Raw genomic sequence first — 16072 nt, forward strand, 5'->3', positions numbered from 1 at the left:
GGGCCCCGCGTTACCTGGGAAAGATTCTGGTCCACGACAGCCACCGTGGTCCCTGGGGAAGGCTCCGGGAGGTCAAAGGGCACGGGAATACCTTCCTGCAAAGTCACAAAAGTTCAACATTAGTTCCTTCCGTGAGCTGACTGGGGTGGAAAACTTCTAGAGGAGAAAAGAGAAGTGAAGGCTTTTGCCTTCCCTTAACTTTTTTCTTATTATCATTTTTAAAATAGTTTTTCAAAGTAATCTCTACACCCAACATGGGGCTTGAACTCACAACCCCGAGATCAAGAGTCACGTGCTCCACTGACCGGGCAAGCCAGGCTCCTTCCTATTATCGTTTTTTTAATTGTGGTAAAATACACACGGCATAAAAATCTACCTTTTTAAGTGTAGAGCTAGAGGCATTAAGCAGACTCACATGTTGTGCAACCGTCACGGCCCCCCACCTCCTGAACTTTGTCATCTTGCAAAACAGAAACTCTGTCCCCAATAAACACAGGCTCCCCGTCCCCCCTCCTCCGCCACCAGCCCCTGGCAACCACTGTTCCACTTTCTGTCTCTAGGAATTTGACTTCTCGTGAGCATCTCACATGAGTGGAGTCATACGGGATCTGTCCCTTGGTGACTGGCTTATTTTGCACTCAGTATAATGTCCTCAGGGTTCATCCACGTTGCAATGGATCAGAACTTCCCTCCTTTCTATGGTTGAATAACGGCCTATTGTGTGGACACTTATTTACGCAGGAATTCACCATCCACTGACGGACACGTGGGTTGCTTCTAACTTTTAGCCATTACGAATAATGCTGCTGTGCACGTGGGTGCAAATATCTCTTCGAGACCTTGCTTTCAATTCTTTGGGGGTAGATACCCGGAGGGAGAATTGCTGGGTCACATGGTAATTCTATTTTTTTTTTTTTAATTTTTTCCAAAACCAGCGTCCTGTTTTTCACAACAGCTGCACCGTTTTAGATTCTCACCAGCAACACACAGGTTCCCATTTCTCCACATCTTCACCAACATTTGCTGTGTTCTGTTTTTGGTTTCGTTTATGTTTTGATAGTAACCACACTACTGGGTATTAAGTGATATCTCAATGTTTTGCTTTGCACTTCCCTAAATTTCATGGGCTTCTTGGCCATTTGTATATCTTTTTTGGAAAAGTATCCATTCAAATCCTTTGCCCTTTTTTCAAGCAGGTCGTCCGTATGTGTCTCTCAACACCCCATAGCCTTTGTATGAGAAGAAGGGTTGTAGACCGACATTCCAATAACATCCTGACCTTGTTCATCCTGGCGGGCTGTCAGTAATCGTGGTGACAGCTTTATCAGGAGCCGGTCATTCAATCCAAACTTTTCTAGGATTTACTGAGTAGCTAATGAGCGCTGGGCTGAACACTGGGTGCCCGAGGGAGCAAACGTAAACTACGGCTAATGACAGTCGCCTGTAATACAAAAGTCACCAGACATGTGCGGGCACGGCTATGCACCACGATGTTCATCGCAGTGTTTCTTACAATAGCTTAATCGTGGAAAACAGCCAGACGTGCAAAGGAGGGTGGAGACAGAATTGGACGTAACCACTGAAATGCATGATTACTAAAAGCTGCACGTGGAAGGAAGACACGTGAATAGCACGATGGTGGGCGGAAACCAGCAGACAACGACATCCTGTATAGGGAAGGATCAGAACTCTGCAGAGAAGACGATAAATGGAAAATAAGTGGTATAAAATACAGACAGCAGCCACAATGGTCGCCTGTGGCCGGTGGGGCTAAAGGAGATTAGGTTTTCTGCTTATGGACACGTCTATGCGCTTTCCAGTTTTTGAATAAAGAGCACGTATTGCTTTGATCATCAGAAATAACTTGAGATATTGTGGGAGCTGCTATCATGTACTGAATACCTAATACAGCCTGGACGTTTTCTATCCTACTTCATAAGATACTCAAAGCAGCCCTTTCAGGCGGTGTGGTAAAAATGATTTTAAAAATAGCCCCTGTTGTCTCCCCTTCTGTGCCTCTCACTCTTGCAGTTTCTGCCATCAAGAAGGGGAACCTATTTCCCCACCCCTTGAGTCAGGGCTCAGCCCTGGACCCGCCGTGACCAACTGAATACATAAGTGTCATTGCCAGGTCCAAGTTGAGGACTCGAGGGGCCCAGCACATGCCTGCTCATCTCTTGGAACCCTGCCTAGTGCCATGAGAGCAGCCTGGGCTAGCCTGCCGGAGGATAGGACATTCCATTCCTGGCTCACAGAGGAGTGATCCCAGCCAAGGCCTGCCCGGATCAGCTCACGGCCATCTGACCCCCAGACACAGGAAAGCACTGGCCAGGACCATCAGAGCTACCCACCCACCCTGCATCTGCCCACAGACACAGGAGCTGGCTCAGCCAAGACCAGAGAACTACCCAGGCAATCCAGAGACTTGTAGGCAATAACAAGAGGTAATTTTTTAAAGCCACTAGATTCTGGGGGCACTTTACTACGTAGCATTATTGTGGCAGTTGATAACTGATACAGGAATATTGCTATTTCTATTTTACATGTGATGGAACCAAGGATCAGAGAGGGCACGTGCCTTTCCTAAGGCCACACAGCCAATAAGTGACAGAGTTAGAGTCAGATGCCAGGGCTTATCATCAGTTTTTGTCTCCAGCCAAAAACAACAAAAAAAAAAAAAACAAAAAACAACCAAAAACAAAACAACAAAAAACAAACCATAATTTCAATACTCATTATCCTACTGATACACAAGATGATCATTTCTAACATTTTGCCACTAGCAGTTGCTGGAGTCAACGCGGTCCCCTTCAGGGAGGAAGGAGGCGGTGGATAGGCCGGGGGCGTCCTGGGTGCTAGCAGTGTTCCCCTTTTGCCTTGGGTGGCACATGCATGAGTATGTTCATTGGGATAAATTCACTGAGCTGGACTCCACTGCTTTATGCATTTTCTGTGTGAATGTTATATTTCAATTTAAGCTGCTTTTTTAAAAAAAAAAAAAAGCAAGAAGAGAAGGGCTGGCAAGGAAAGTACCTGTACATGTTTCCTGGTTCATGCCCCTAGAGAAGTGCACCTTGGGCTTTGTTAGATATTACCACGCTAGGATCCAAAGGGCTGTGTGTCTCCTTACGTCCAGTGTTTTCACCCACCCACTGAGCACAAAGGGCTTTCCACCGGGAAGATGCAAGAGGAACAGGTCACGGCAATGAAGGGACAGCCAGGGGAGCAAGGCCTGGGGAGCCCCGAGTTCCCTGGTGTCTGTGGACGGGAGGGCATGGGGGGCCGTGCATGGAGATGGGGAGGCAGCACAGGCCCCGGGAAGCTGGGGTCCGGAGTTAGGGCTTTGTTCGGTGGCGGGCCAAACAGGATGAAACCAGGGGTTACCGAAGGACCAGACCATTCCCCCCCCAGCCCCGGCTGGCCTCACACCCGCCGCTAAGCCCCGCGGAAGGCCTGTCACACCTGTCGGTATCGCTCCAGCGCAGAGACGAAGGTCCGCTGGTAGAAAAGCAGCTGTAATCGCTCATGGGCGTAATTGCGGCACAGCTCCTCGAAGGTGGCCGCCCGGTCCTTGCACTGGTGCCGCGGGTTCTGAAAGCCCGGGGGGTCCACCACCATGATGGAGGCCATGGAGAGGTGGCGGGAAGAGAAGGACCTGGGGAGAGAGGGGCGAGGCCCCGAGGCCACATGGAACCTTCCGGCCCTGCTGGTCCAAGTCTCTCCCACTTCCCCCATCACAAACGTGGAGAAACTGAGGCAGCATGCTGGGTGGATATGGGGATCCAGCCGATCTAGCGCCAAAACGAGGCTCAATACCGATTCCAGGGTGTGTGACCTGAGGCAGGTTAATTAACCTCTCTGAGCTAAGGTTTCCCCAACTCTTAAATGATAGTAGGATGAATAAGATGATCCCAGGGGATACAGTAAGGATCAAGGGAGTCAGGAGCACCTGGGTGGCTCAGTCGGTTGAGCGTCCGACTTCAGCTCAGGTCATGATCTTGCAGTCGGTGAGTTCGAGCCCCGTGTCGGGCTCTGTGCCGAGAGCTCAGAGCCTGGAGCCTGCTTCGGATTCTGTGTCTCCCTCTCTCTCCGCCCCTCCCCCACTCATGCTCTGTCTCTGTCTCTCAAAAATGAATAAACATTTTTTAAAAATTTTAAAAACCAGCCCTTTCAAAGGGGTGCCTGGGTGCTCATTCGGTTGAGCGGCCGACCGGCTCAGGTCATGATCTCACGGTTTGTGAGTTCGATTCCCTCATCATGCTCACTGCTGTCATCACAGAGCCTGCTTCGGATCCTCTGTCTGTCTGTCTCTGTCTCTCTCTCTCTGTCCCTCCCCTGCTCGCTCTGTCTCTCTCTCTCTCAAAATACATGAATTTTAAAAGCTTAAAAATATATATTTTAAATGTCACAAGGCGAGGGAACCAATTAGCGCAGGCCCTTGTCCTGACTTAGCGGGTCCCCCCAAATTGTTAATTTTTATTGCTGGTATCTTACGATCACCATTAGTAAGAAATGCTTAAATCCATTCTTTCTTTTAATCCTCGCAATGACCCTGGGGGACAGAGCTATTTCGCAGGTGCAGAGGGGAGGTCCGAGAGATGAACAGCTATGCCTTGGGTGGCCAAGGTGGAATTTAAACGTTTCCAGCACTTCCCGGCTCAAAAACTCACTCTTCTCTTGCTAAGAAACAAAACAAAAAACAAAAAAAACCAAAAAACAAAAAACAAAAAAACTGCTAAAGCGCCCCCTGCTTGGGCTCATCTGTGTGCCTGCAAAGAGGCCGCTGTTACCTGTTGATGAGTGAGACCACAGCCGCAAAGAGCTCTTGGTACAGGCCCGAGGCCATCCCCTCCACACACTCCACGCCCGTCATCTTGAGCCCTGGAGTGGAAAAGAGGGAAAGGCAGACATCCGTGGTCAGGACCTTGCCTGGGGCCAAGGACCACACTCCACGGGCATCACTGCTGGCCTTCGAGAACCCCTACTCCACTCACATACCTCCCTCCACTGCCGAAATTGTGTACCCACACTCTTAGGACTAAGTCCAAGTGTCTTATCGGGACTTACGGGGTTCTGAGTAACCTGCCCTACGTCTTCTCCAATGCGCGCTCCTTCTCATCGCTTGGGATCAACCCAGTGTCACCTCCCAGGGCAGCCTGCCTTGACCACCCCTGTGTTAAGCCAATTCTCAGGCAACCTACCCCCTCAAAAGAACTGTCAGTATACAAGACAGTATTGGTAGCCACAGGTTCTTTGGCTGCACAGTGGACATATCTGTGTGCTGGTCATCGTGTCCATCCATTTATTTGTCTGGGCTCTAGGCTTTTCTCATCTCGCACGAATGAAACTGTATACCCTTCACTCATTCTCTCCCATTTCCCCTCCCCCAGCCCCGGGTAACCCCCACCCTACTCTCTGCTTCTATGAGTGTGACTGTGTTAGATTCCACATATAATTGGGAACGTGAAGTGTATCATTCAGTTGTAAAAAAAGGAAATCCAGTCACGCACTACAACACGGATGAACCCAGAGGACATTATGCTACGTGAAATAGGCCAGACACAGAAGGACAAAGGTACCCTGCTCTTAGAGCACTGAGCTCAGTATATCTTTATACTGTTATTTATTTATGTGTAGTTATTTTATTAACAACCTCCCCCCACGCCCGTGCCCGGCAGCAGGCCGGGAATGACCCGAGGATGGGGACCATCTCTGGGTGTCTTGGCTCCCAGATCCACAGTGCCTGACACATAGTAGGCACTCAGTAAATTTTTGTTGTTCCCTCTTTCTGGAGGGAACGTTGGCAATCCTGTGGCAGAGGCCATAAAATGTTCGTACACTTGGACTTAATAATTTCACTCCTGGGCTTTTAATCCTAATGAAATATTCAGAGAAACAAAGATCTCTGGGTACATATGTTCTCCTGATTGTTGATTACATTGGACAAAAATCGCTTTTTTGAAGCAACTTGGATATCCAACAATAGCAAATGGGGTTAGATAATTTGTAGTCTGTGCAAAGGAGTGCTTGAAGTCAGGCAGAGATGAATTTGGAGAGAGATGGAAAAGTGCCCACTTGTGATGTTAGGAGGAATGAAAAGGCTTAGCAAACTATTAATACAGTCACAGTCTCAATTTTGTTTAAACACACACACACACACACACACACACACACACGTCCCATTAAAATAGCTAGCCCTGATTAGGGTGCCTTGAACGAAGCAGAGTGAGACTTTGCGACGGGAGGGTCAGATTGTAAATCGTGACCCTCAGGCTTCGGGTCCATCCGCAGAATCGGAAACACGATTTTCAAATCTGCGCTGTGCCTGGAGATACAATTCTGTTTGTACATTCCAGGCAGCCCCAGTGCAGCCCCAAGGCACTTCCCACCCCTCCTGCAGCTCCACTCCCAACCTGGGCTGTTGCTAGGCAACCCCCAGCCTCTCCACATCTCTCCAAAGCCTGCTGGTCCCCTGTCTGCTTCACATCTACCCTTGATACCTTGGCCTGAGATGTAATTAGCGCTGATGTCGGAATGTGTGTGCACATACGCTCATGTGTCTGTGCGCACTGGTGTGCTTCCTGCGTGCCTGTGCGTGTGTGTGGTGAATGTCTGTGCACCTGTGCATGTGCATGTGTAGTGTGAGTCTGTGGGCCTGTGGTGTGCGTGTGCACGTGCATGTGTGTGACTGTGGGGCGCGTGTGTGTGTTTCAGAGAGGAGCAGTGACCACAAGCAGACTGCAGCTCACACCTGGACCCAGAAGCAGACAAAAGGCTAGTGGCATCCAGGTGACATTAGTCATCAAGCGGAAGTCCTTAGAGGTGCGGCAGCTCCGAGGATCTGAGGGGCCTCGAAGAGATGGGGCCCCATACCACAATTCGAAACAGTGCTACCCACTGATGCCGGACTCTGCAGTCTCTGAGACAACCACTCTTAGTTCTCAGAGACTCCTGGGGTTCCAGGAGGTCCCTCTGTCCTCACTTTCTGCAGCCAAAGCATCTGGCTGGTGGAGGCTGCAGATCTGGGACCCAGCCGATCACACTCCAGCAGGTGCCATACAAAGCCCTTCTGCTTCCCCCCACCCCCCACGTCAGTCCGAGGCACCTCTGCTCCTCCAACCACTCAGGCCAAAATCCTAGAAGCCACCCCAATCCCTTGCTTCTCCACTAGGGCCCATGTTATAATCTCTATTTGTATAAGAGTAGACCTTGAACATATGTACCGCTGCCTCCCTTGTGCAACCACCATCATCTCACTAAGTGACTGTGTAAGTTCCTGTGTGTCCTCCCTTCTCCCACCCATTCCCCTGTCTTCCCCCCCCCGCCCCCCGCCGCCACCGGCTGAGCCATTTGAAGGACAAGCAAGTCACATCATGGCATTCCCTGCCTGTGCCTCTGCAAGGCTTCTCATGGGCCTGAGCATAAAAACAAAAAACAAAAAACAGAGTCTTATATGAGCTGACCACCTCCCACCCCAGCTCTTCAGCCTCATCTACTATTCTCCCAGTCCTTTTTGCCATCCCGGCCTAATTTTGGTTCCTCACACTGGAAGGCCAGGCTTCGCCCGACAGGTAGGGGCTCAACAAACGTAACAGCCAATGGAAAAGTGTTGGTCCCTTGGCAGAGCTCACAGCATCCCCCCTCCATAGCCCAGGGCGTCCTGCTGGGTTGCAGCAGAGACTTCAAGGACCCTGGACAGCGCTGCTTGGCCAGAAGCACCTTGCAGGCGGGACCCATGTCCACTTCCGCCCACAAGGGCTTCCCTTGCACCTGGAAGACCTGCATATAGTGTGTCCTGATGAGCAGGTGAACGTGTGCTGTAGTGTCCCCAGAGGCTGGCCCACCCAGAGAGGCAGCAGTGCGGCACCTGAGCTGGTCTCCTCCCCCTCAGGTCTCCGTCGGCCCGGCCCAGATGTCACTTGCTCGATGATCTGTCGCAAGTGGTGCTTGAAGGTGGCCGTGTTCAGCTCCTCATACTCGCAGCCCAGGGCCTCCGCTGCGTGGTTTGCCCACTCGAACCGCATGAACTGCTTCCGGCCGACTGCAAGAGGGACAAAGCAGAAGGACGGTGGTGAACCCCTGGGCATGGAGTGTGTGGGCTCCCAAGAGGACCTCGGGGGTCTCGCCACCTCCCACCCTCTGGGCCACCCGCCCTCAGCGGGGAACCCCAACAACCGCCCCAGGCAGGGGTCAGGTTTCCCAAGACATATGCTTTTCCTGCTTCCTTGCATTTGCATTGTTCACTTTTTCAAAGCAATTACAATTATCATGTGGACATTCTAAATGTGGAATTGGAGAATTGATAGTAAAAACAAGTATGAGTTGTCCACCCATGTATCCACTTGCCTATCCATCCACCCACCCACTGCCTCCTGCCACCCACCCATCCATTCAACTACCCACCCAGCCACACATCCGACCACCTGACTACCCATCCATTTATTCAAAACACATGTACTGAGCTCCTACTACGTGACAGGCACTGTGTCTGCCACAGAGAAATCAATGATGGGCAAGACAGACAAGGTGCCTGTCCTCATGGAGCCTACAATCTATTGAGGGAATTAGACAGTAAACAGGAAAACAAATAGATGAACAAGATAACTTGAGGTGATAGAATTATAAAGTGACTCCCCTTTAAGGAGAAAATAAAGCCAAGAGACGAGATCAAGAGAAACTAAGAGCATCCCTGTGGATCCATAGTGGTCAGAGAGGGCTCTGTCTGAGGATGTGAGGTCTGAGCTGGGTTATAAAAGGTGAGAAGGAGGTGGCTTCCTAAAGAAGTAGGAAAGAGCTTTAGAGAGGGGAGGAGGCGACTGTGCAAAGGTCCTGAGGCAGAAATAAACATAGTCTATTCGAGAAATGTCAAGAAGGCCAGGTGGCTGGAAGGCAAGGCAGGGGAGGGGGATGAGGAGGAGCCGAATGAGGTTGAAGGAGCAATGGGGAACCACACTATGACCTATTATAAGGCCATTTAGGATCAACAACAAAGACTGTCCAACACAAACAATGCTTACAGCCAAACATTAAGTAAAAAGCAAATTAGAGAACTGTACCAGAGTATGATGTCAACTGTGCAAATCATTCTAAAGTGTTGTGAAAAAACAACAATAGTAAAAAGCAGGGCGCCTGGGTGGCTCAGTCAGTGAGCGTCCGACTTTGCTCAGGTCACGATCTCGCAGTTCGCGAGTTCGAGCCCGGTGTCGGACTCTGTGGTGACAACGCGGAGTCTGCTTCTGATTCTGTGTCTCCCTCTCTCTCCCTCTCTGCCCCTCCCCTGCTTGTGTCCTGTCTCTCTCTCAAAAAATAAATACGAACATTTCAAAAAATTTAAAAATAGTAAAAAGGAAATATGTCCAAATATGAACAGTCATAGCTGGGTAAGGGGATTTTGTATTTTCTAAATTTTCTATGGCGCTTGTGTACTAATTTTATAATCCGAATAAAAAATTAATGGCTGATGAAAACCAATACGAGTGCCATCCTTAAATAATTTCTTCCATTACTTATCTTCCCATAAATGTTTCCTTCTTTGAAATAAAAAACACAGCTGCCCTAGGTTTCTCAATCCATCAGAAAGAGATCACAGGGCCCAGTTCTTCAAGAAGACGTCTTGAAGAATCAGTCTGGTGGAAATTCGGAAAAAGATTTTATGTGATACTTGGGTGCCCCCAGGTCACCGAGGGGCCACAATAGCCACTGCTCATTGGCATCCTCCTCCATGCCAGTTACTCAGCACTGATCATCACAAGAGAATATTCCCACTTTACAGATGAAAAGGCTGATTCAGAGAAGCCACCAGAAATCAGATGGACACTAAATACAAGAAGTACCATTTCACCAAAATCAGTCCCTCAGATACCCACTTTTAAGAAATTTGCCGTATCCTTGGGACCCTAGGTGAGACTTTCCTTAACACGGACTCATTTATCTTTTTCACTTAACTAAATATGTTGTGAGGAGAAATATTACAGCCTTATCTTAAATGAAAACCCACTTGTTGGAGGAGGCCATCGAGAGGACGTGACTGCCCATTGACCCTGGAGCTGGCCCTGGGCTCCTCACCCCCCTCCCCTCTCTGTGAAACGTACATTCTGCCCACGTTCCCATAGCGGGTGGGGGAGCTGTCTTCAAGGACTTAGCCTTGAGTGAGTAAGGTGTTGTTTACACCATCTGGATTGAATATGCTGTACACACTTTTAAGATTCGGGTGGGTGGGTGCAGGGATGTACAGGGCTGGCCAGCAGAGACAAGGCTCCGATGTAAATTCCCTTGCTTATTACACCTGCCGGCTACCAATCTGTGAGTGATCTGTTTCTGTCTTTCATCTCCCTGTGCCCTGGGTGAGCTGGGGCCAGTTTGCAAACCAACACCATTATCACTTGTCACAAACAGAAAGCAGAAATAAATACAATATGAGCACAAAAGTATCAATAGATGCTAATTAGACACAGTTACCTGGGAGCCGGAGGTCTGCTCTGTGTCAAAATGGAAGATTAGTGAGGGTTAGAGATTTTAAAGGCTGTTAGCCCCTAGTGAGTCTTCTTTCCCCCTGTGTTGGGGGTTGAAAGGCAGTTAAACAGGAGATAATGTTCTAGGTAGGCGATGTCCTGTCTCTCTCCTGCCCTGTCAACCCTCCTCGGCCACTCTCCAAATTATTCCCCTACACTCTGCCTGCAGTGACCTTCGGTACCTTGCTGAATCGGGAGGGCAATCAACCATGGCTCTTTCTGAAAAGAGGAGCAGTGAACAGGCTCGATCTGACTCTAAATCCTGCCTGACAAGGGGGATATTTCCCAGGGCCCAGTGCAGCATCCTGCTGGTGGCAGCATCCAGGGGGTGGGGTGGGGGTGGGGGGACACACAGGGAGCTTCTCCAGGAAAATGCGTGTTTTGCTTCCAGTTCCCTAAAGACTGGTTGGTGCACAAGATCCAACCCCATGGGTTCCCCTATATTTGTTCAGACATGGGTGGAAGACAGAGAACTGGGGGGCACCCGAGGCAGAGACAGGAACATGGACACTGGACCAGACAGGATCTGGGTCCTTATCCCCGCTTCTGCCATTCTCAGCTGCCAGTCTTTGGGTGAGGTGCACAGCCTTTTTGAGCCTCAGTTTCCTCATCTGTAAAATGGAGTCATAAAACCCCAAGCACTTCGTCACAGGGCTGCAAGGACTGGGTGAGATGGTTACACTTATGCGAGAGATAATCCAACAGAGCGTCTGGCCCTGAGAAGGTGTTCAATAAATGTCTATTCCCTTCTCCACCTGTGAAATCAAAGAGGGCACCACTCACCCGACCGGGATTGTTCCGTCCTGGCAGCTGCAGGGACTCCTCCTGCAGATCTGTCTGTCTCTGGCTTCAGGAGAGGATTTGGGGGATGGATAATGAATCGGCGCCCTTCAGATTTGGGCCACGCCCCAGAGATTCTGAGCCAACTGAGGTCATTTCTCTTCCACGGAAACGCAGACACACATGGGCTCAGCACCTCCTACCAACCGACCCCAAAGCCAAGGACAAAGCTGTCCTCGGAAAGCCACCGGGGCTGGAGATTCCCATCCAAGTGATGTTCATTTATGCGATGTTTCCTTCTCCTGAAAAGCCATCACTTACTGAACAAGGACAGCCATCAAGCGTCGGCACGTGCCGGGCACTGTGCGATGTGTTTCCTCACCCTCTTCTTTACGCTCATAAAAAGCCTCTGAGGTAATTCAAAGATGTGGAACAGACCCGGCAAGGTCTAGTTTCTGGTCCAGGGAGTGAGAGGCAGAGCAGGATTCCCGCCCTTGTGTGCGGATCTCAGACCGCGAGGAAGCCACCTGCTGGTGTGCTCGGGCAGAGTCTGTATGGTTGCTGCTCTATCCCGACCAGAGCTGGCACCAGGAAGTGCTCAACAAACATTTGTAAAGTGGGTAATTACATGGTGGAAGGAATGGAGAGTGGAATGCACGCTTCTCGATGACGGCCAGCCCCACCTGCTTTCCCTCGCCGCTTCTCCAAGACCGGGGAGGAGAATCTCTGTGTTCTCCTCTCCCCACGGAACCCGCCATCTGAACCTTAGAGACCGCCTTTTCTAACAGGAAAGATCAAATGAAAGACAACACAGAAGTGAGACGGACAGACAGGATGGAGCCAGCTCCTCAGAGGGGACTCTTTGTGGGGCGGGTTTGTGGATTTCTCCCTGCCTCTAGCCCCCTCCAAAGGGGGTCATGCAACTCAACCCAGGGCTTTCTCCTCACCCACCAGGAGGCAAGCAGACTGTGCCCAGAATAACGCCAAAGCCACACACAGAGATCATCTCAGGCCTGTGCACGTGGCTGTCAGCCCTTCTGCCGGTCCCTGGCGGGACACAGGGCCCCGTGGCAGGTAGGACCGCAGTCTGGCTTCTGCACACACCATGCAGGGACCTGCTCCCTCTTCTGCAAGCGTCGCACAGGACACGTGATGCTGAGCTCTAAGCAGGAAATGCTCCCTGGTGGCCCACCTGTCACTCCTCCTCTGTCTCGCTCACCCAAGAAAAAGAAACCAAAAGGCCAGTGTTTGACAATATCACAAAGGCCACCTGAATATCCTAACTTCAGCCAGCAGCACGTGCCATGCACCTTCCCACGCCAGGCGCTGGACTCAGCACCAAACACCGCTGCTGCCTCATTGAATCCTCCCCACGGCCCCAGGGGCCAACAGTAACATCACCGCTTGGCTTAGGAAAACACCAGACCGCAGGGTGACCTTCCAAGGCCACGCGGCTGGGAAGGGGCAGAGGTAGGATTTGAATTCAGGCCTCCTGACTCCAGCACTCAATATCCTAACCATGGCGCTGGTGCAGAGGGGCCTCGCCTCACAGTGAGTCTCAGTCTAAAGTCAAGTGCCCTTCAGATTGCCCTGGAGAATCTCAAATGGCCCGTAAATAGCTTCTCTTCTTTACAAGTCCAACACAGAAGGCTTTGCCTCCAACAGAACACACACACGCTCACACACACACACACACACACACACATAAAATGGATGGCTTGCCTCTAGCGGCCAGGACTTTTGAAAAGACGCGCACCTGTAACCCCTAGCTTTGTGTTTGCCTTGCATGTATGGCAGGATTTGCATAAATACAACGCACGTGTCATAGGAACCACCCACCCGTGGATCTGTTCTAAAGATTATTTGCAAGGACCAATTCTTCTCTTAGTCTTAGTGACAAAGGGTCCGTGCGCCTCGCCATGGCCTGAAGGATGAACACTGAGTGTGTCTACACTGAGGGAGAGGACAGTTGTGTGACCTTGGCCGAGCTCCCAACTGCCTTGCAGGGCCTGCAGGCTGAGTGTTGTTTAAGCCTGATTTTACAGTACAAGCTGCTGAGACACAGGAGGGGATATTGCCATGCCCTAAGTCACCCAGCATGTAAGTGGCCAAGCTAGAACTTGAGTCCAGGTCCCTGACCCCTGATTAGCGGCGGTTCTGGTACCTCCCTGCATCCCGTTTTAGGTTGAGTTTGAACATACACGTGGGCTGTATGTAGGTCAAGTCAAAAGGAAACAGGGACAGACTTCTCCTGGCAACATGGGGGTTGGGGGGACCAGCAAGGGCGCCGTCAGAGCTCCACCCCCACCCCCCGGGGAGGCTTGCTGTGCTCCCTCCTGCTGCTCCCTCTTCTGCAAGCATCGCACAGGACACGGGATGCTGAGCTGTAAGCAGGAAATGCTCCCTGTCACTCTCCCAGTGGCACTTGCTCATGCCAGGGGAGCTGGAAGTGCCATGAAATTGAAATCCTCAGCCCTCAACCAATGACCAAGGTGATGCCCTCTGAGTGGGTTAACTCCGTGTGTGTGCTCTATGCTGCCCCCCAGAGGTCTCTAGCGGGACTGAGCCCCTGTTGTGCACAGCGATAGCTGGCTTGCTAACACACCCTTCAAGGCTGCCTTCCTTCCCCACAGCACATCCTGGGATCACCTCCCACGTGAACCATCTTGCCCTTGAATGCCTGCATCAGCTGCTGTACCCACGTCAGGTGCTAAGACTCCAAGAGGGCCTTCGAGGCTGGTCACGCTTAGAGCAAAGTTTGGTTTGCATTTCCCTTCAATTATTGAGGCCAAGAATTGGGTCTGAAAGAGACCCAAGGTTTGGTAGGCTGCTATTTCTTTGTGTCTTTGTTCCTCTGAAGCCATTTGCAACATCTGGGGTGAGGCCCGGCTCCAGCCAGTGTGCCACCAAGGGCAGGGCTGAGTCAGAAAGTCCCCGTGTGGCAGAGCGGTATGGAACAGGGCAGAGCGGCCAGACAGCTGGGGGCTCAGTTCCCCCAAAGGCGTTCCTCATAGCTGTCATTCCATGTCGTTCATCAGTGTCACTGGGAAGAAATGAATCCTGTATCATATCAAGCTGGTCATTGCTTGGTGAAACAAGTTTCTTAAACTGCGGGACTTCTCAGAGCCTTTAAAGTATATCTTATGAATCTCCAAGAAGAGGACATTCTGTTCAGACATATTAGGCCTGAGAATACTTTTAGAAGCACCTTGCAGGTCTGATGTCCCATGAGACGCTAGTTTAGGAAACACTGATTTACCAGAAAGACCCTTCAATTAACCAGATGACCCTGGACAAATTGCCTTACCTGAATCACCTACCAAGGTCACTATGCTGGTAAGAGGCAGGTTGGGATTTGAATAGAAAGGACGAAAATGAGAGCCAGAAAAAAAGGAAGGAGCAAGGAAATGTAAACGGACTACAGTTTCTGAGAGGCTCAAATCCACCTGCAAAAGCAGGTTTTTCCCTTTATGTTTGATCCAAAAAAAGAGAGAGAGAGAGATGAAATAATAACACAACAGCTTTCCCCTGTGCACCAGGAGTTCAATTGCTATCAATTACTGAGGCCTCCTGCATTTATTAATAACCAAGTTACTTCTCCTTCCAACAACTTCCAACAATAGCCGTGCTGTCGCTGAATTACCAAGCATTATGTGACTTATTTATAACGCTAGTGCATCTGGGTCACATCTCCTCACACAGCGGTTCACAATCCAGAGCCCTGCGAGGAAGGATGTGACCTGCAGGGAAGAGATAAGCCTGAAAGTCTAGAGATGCTAGAAGACGAGGCAGTGCCTGGGTTCGAATCCCACCTCTCCCGCCTAAAGCCCCGTGGTGTGGGGGAGGTCCTGCCACCTCCTAGAGCCTCCATTTCCTCTTCTGTAAAATGGAACCTACCCCCATGAAACGCTTGGGGAGCCTCAGTGAGGTTATCTGTGCAGATCGTTTAGTACAGGGTCCGTTCTGTGAACGTCAGCTCCTACGATTATGATCGCGCTCTGAGATTTCTGCCCTTCCAGGGGACGGATGGGTCAGAAAGAGAAACCCCGGGAACCAACTCAATTCAGGCAGCTGTGGCTTTCTGCGCAGGGGTGACCAGCAAGGTTCTAGTGTTGGGACCATGGAAAAGGCAACCCTCTTACGGGCTAGAACTTCAAAGCCCTGCCTGCTTCTTATCGCTGCTACTGTATGTCCCTACTGTCCCACCTGTCTGGCTTCAGACAAAGTTGCCGTCTGCCCCAACACCTTTCTGCGTATGCACAGTCAGTGCTCCCTGTAAGGCCTGGTCAATAAGCCATCTATAACCCAACTGGATTGCAGCTCACATTGCCTAGAAGGCAATGTACAGACCACTCCCAGCGCTCTGGGGAGTATGAGCAGGTGTTTGGGGGAAAAAAAGAAGTCTCACTAGACAAATCAGTTGGGGCAGCATCAGAGTAAACCAAGGAAGATGGCCGCTTTCGTGCAGGACTTCTCAGAGCCTCGAGTATACCAACGGGCATCAGGAATTTACAAGAGAAGGGGAGCCGGAGGAGGAGTCTCCCGAGCTAACTCGATCACGAGGCTGGAGGGAAAAGGCAGACATGGCATCTTTGGGGCGGTGGCAACTAGGGAAAGAAGCAGAGGCTGGACATCCAAAGGCAGACTCGGCCTGGCGGCGAGATCTCCAGCAGGAGATGTCCCCTCTCTGAGCATCAGTTTCCAAATCCGTGAGACGGGTGGCTCTTCTCCCAGAGGGTTGTTTGAAGGAAGGATGAAGTGAGACATTGGATGTGAAGCCC

At 50.7% G+C, this 16072-nt stretch overlaps 1 protein-coding gene across 1 annotated transcript in view; it reads right to left on the minus strand.

Annotated features, from left to right (window-relative positions):
* MYO18B (myosin XVIIIB) overlaps positions 1 to 16072 on the minus strand; it is a 241854-nt gene that overhangs the window by 183502 nt on the left and 42280 nt on the right. Inside the window, exons 12-15 of the mRNA XM_042909670.1 lie at positions 7868 to 8041; positions 4791 to 4881; positions 3463 to 3655; positions 15 to 95 (exon numbers count right to left, since the gene is read on the minus strand). Coding sequence (XP_042765604.1) covers positions 15 to 95; positions 3463 to 3655; positions 4791 to 4881; positions 7868 to 8041 — 539 coding nt within the window. The remainder of the gene's footprint in view (positions 1 to 14; positions 96 to 3462; positions 3656 to 4790; positions 4882 to 7867; positions 8042 to 16072) is intronic.

This window comes from Panthera leo, chromosome D3, assembly GCF_018350215.1.
Source record: "Panthera leo isolate Ple1 chromosome D3, P.leo_Ple1_pat1.1, whole genome shotgun sequence".
In the NCBI taxonomy this organism is placed as follows: domain Eukaryota; kingdom Metazoa; phylum Chordata; class Mammalia; order Carnivora; family Felidae; genus Panthera; species Panthera leo.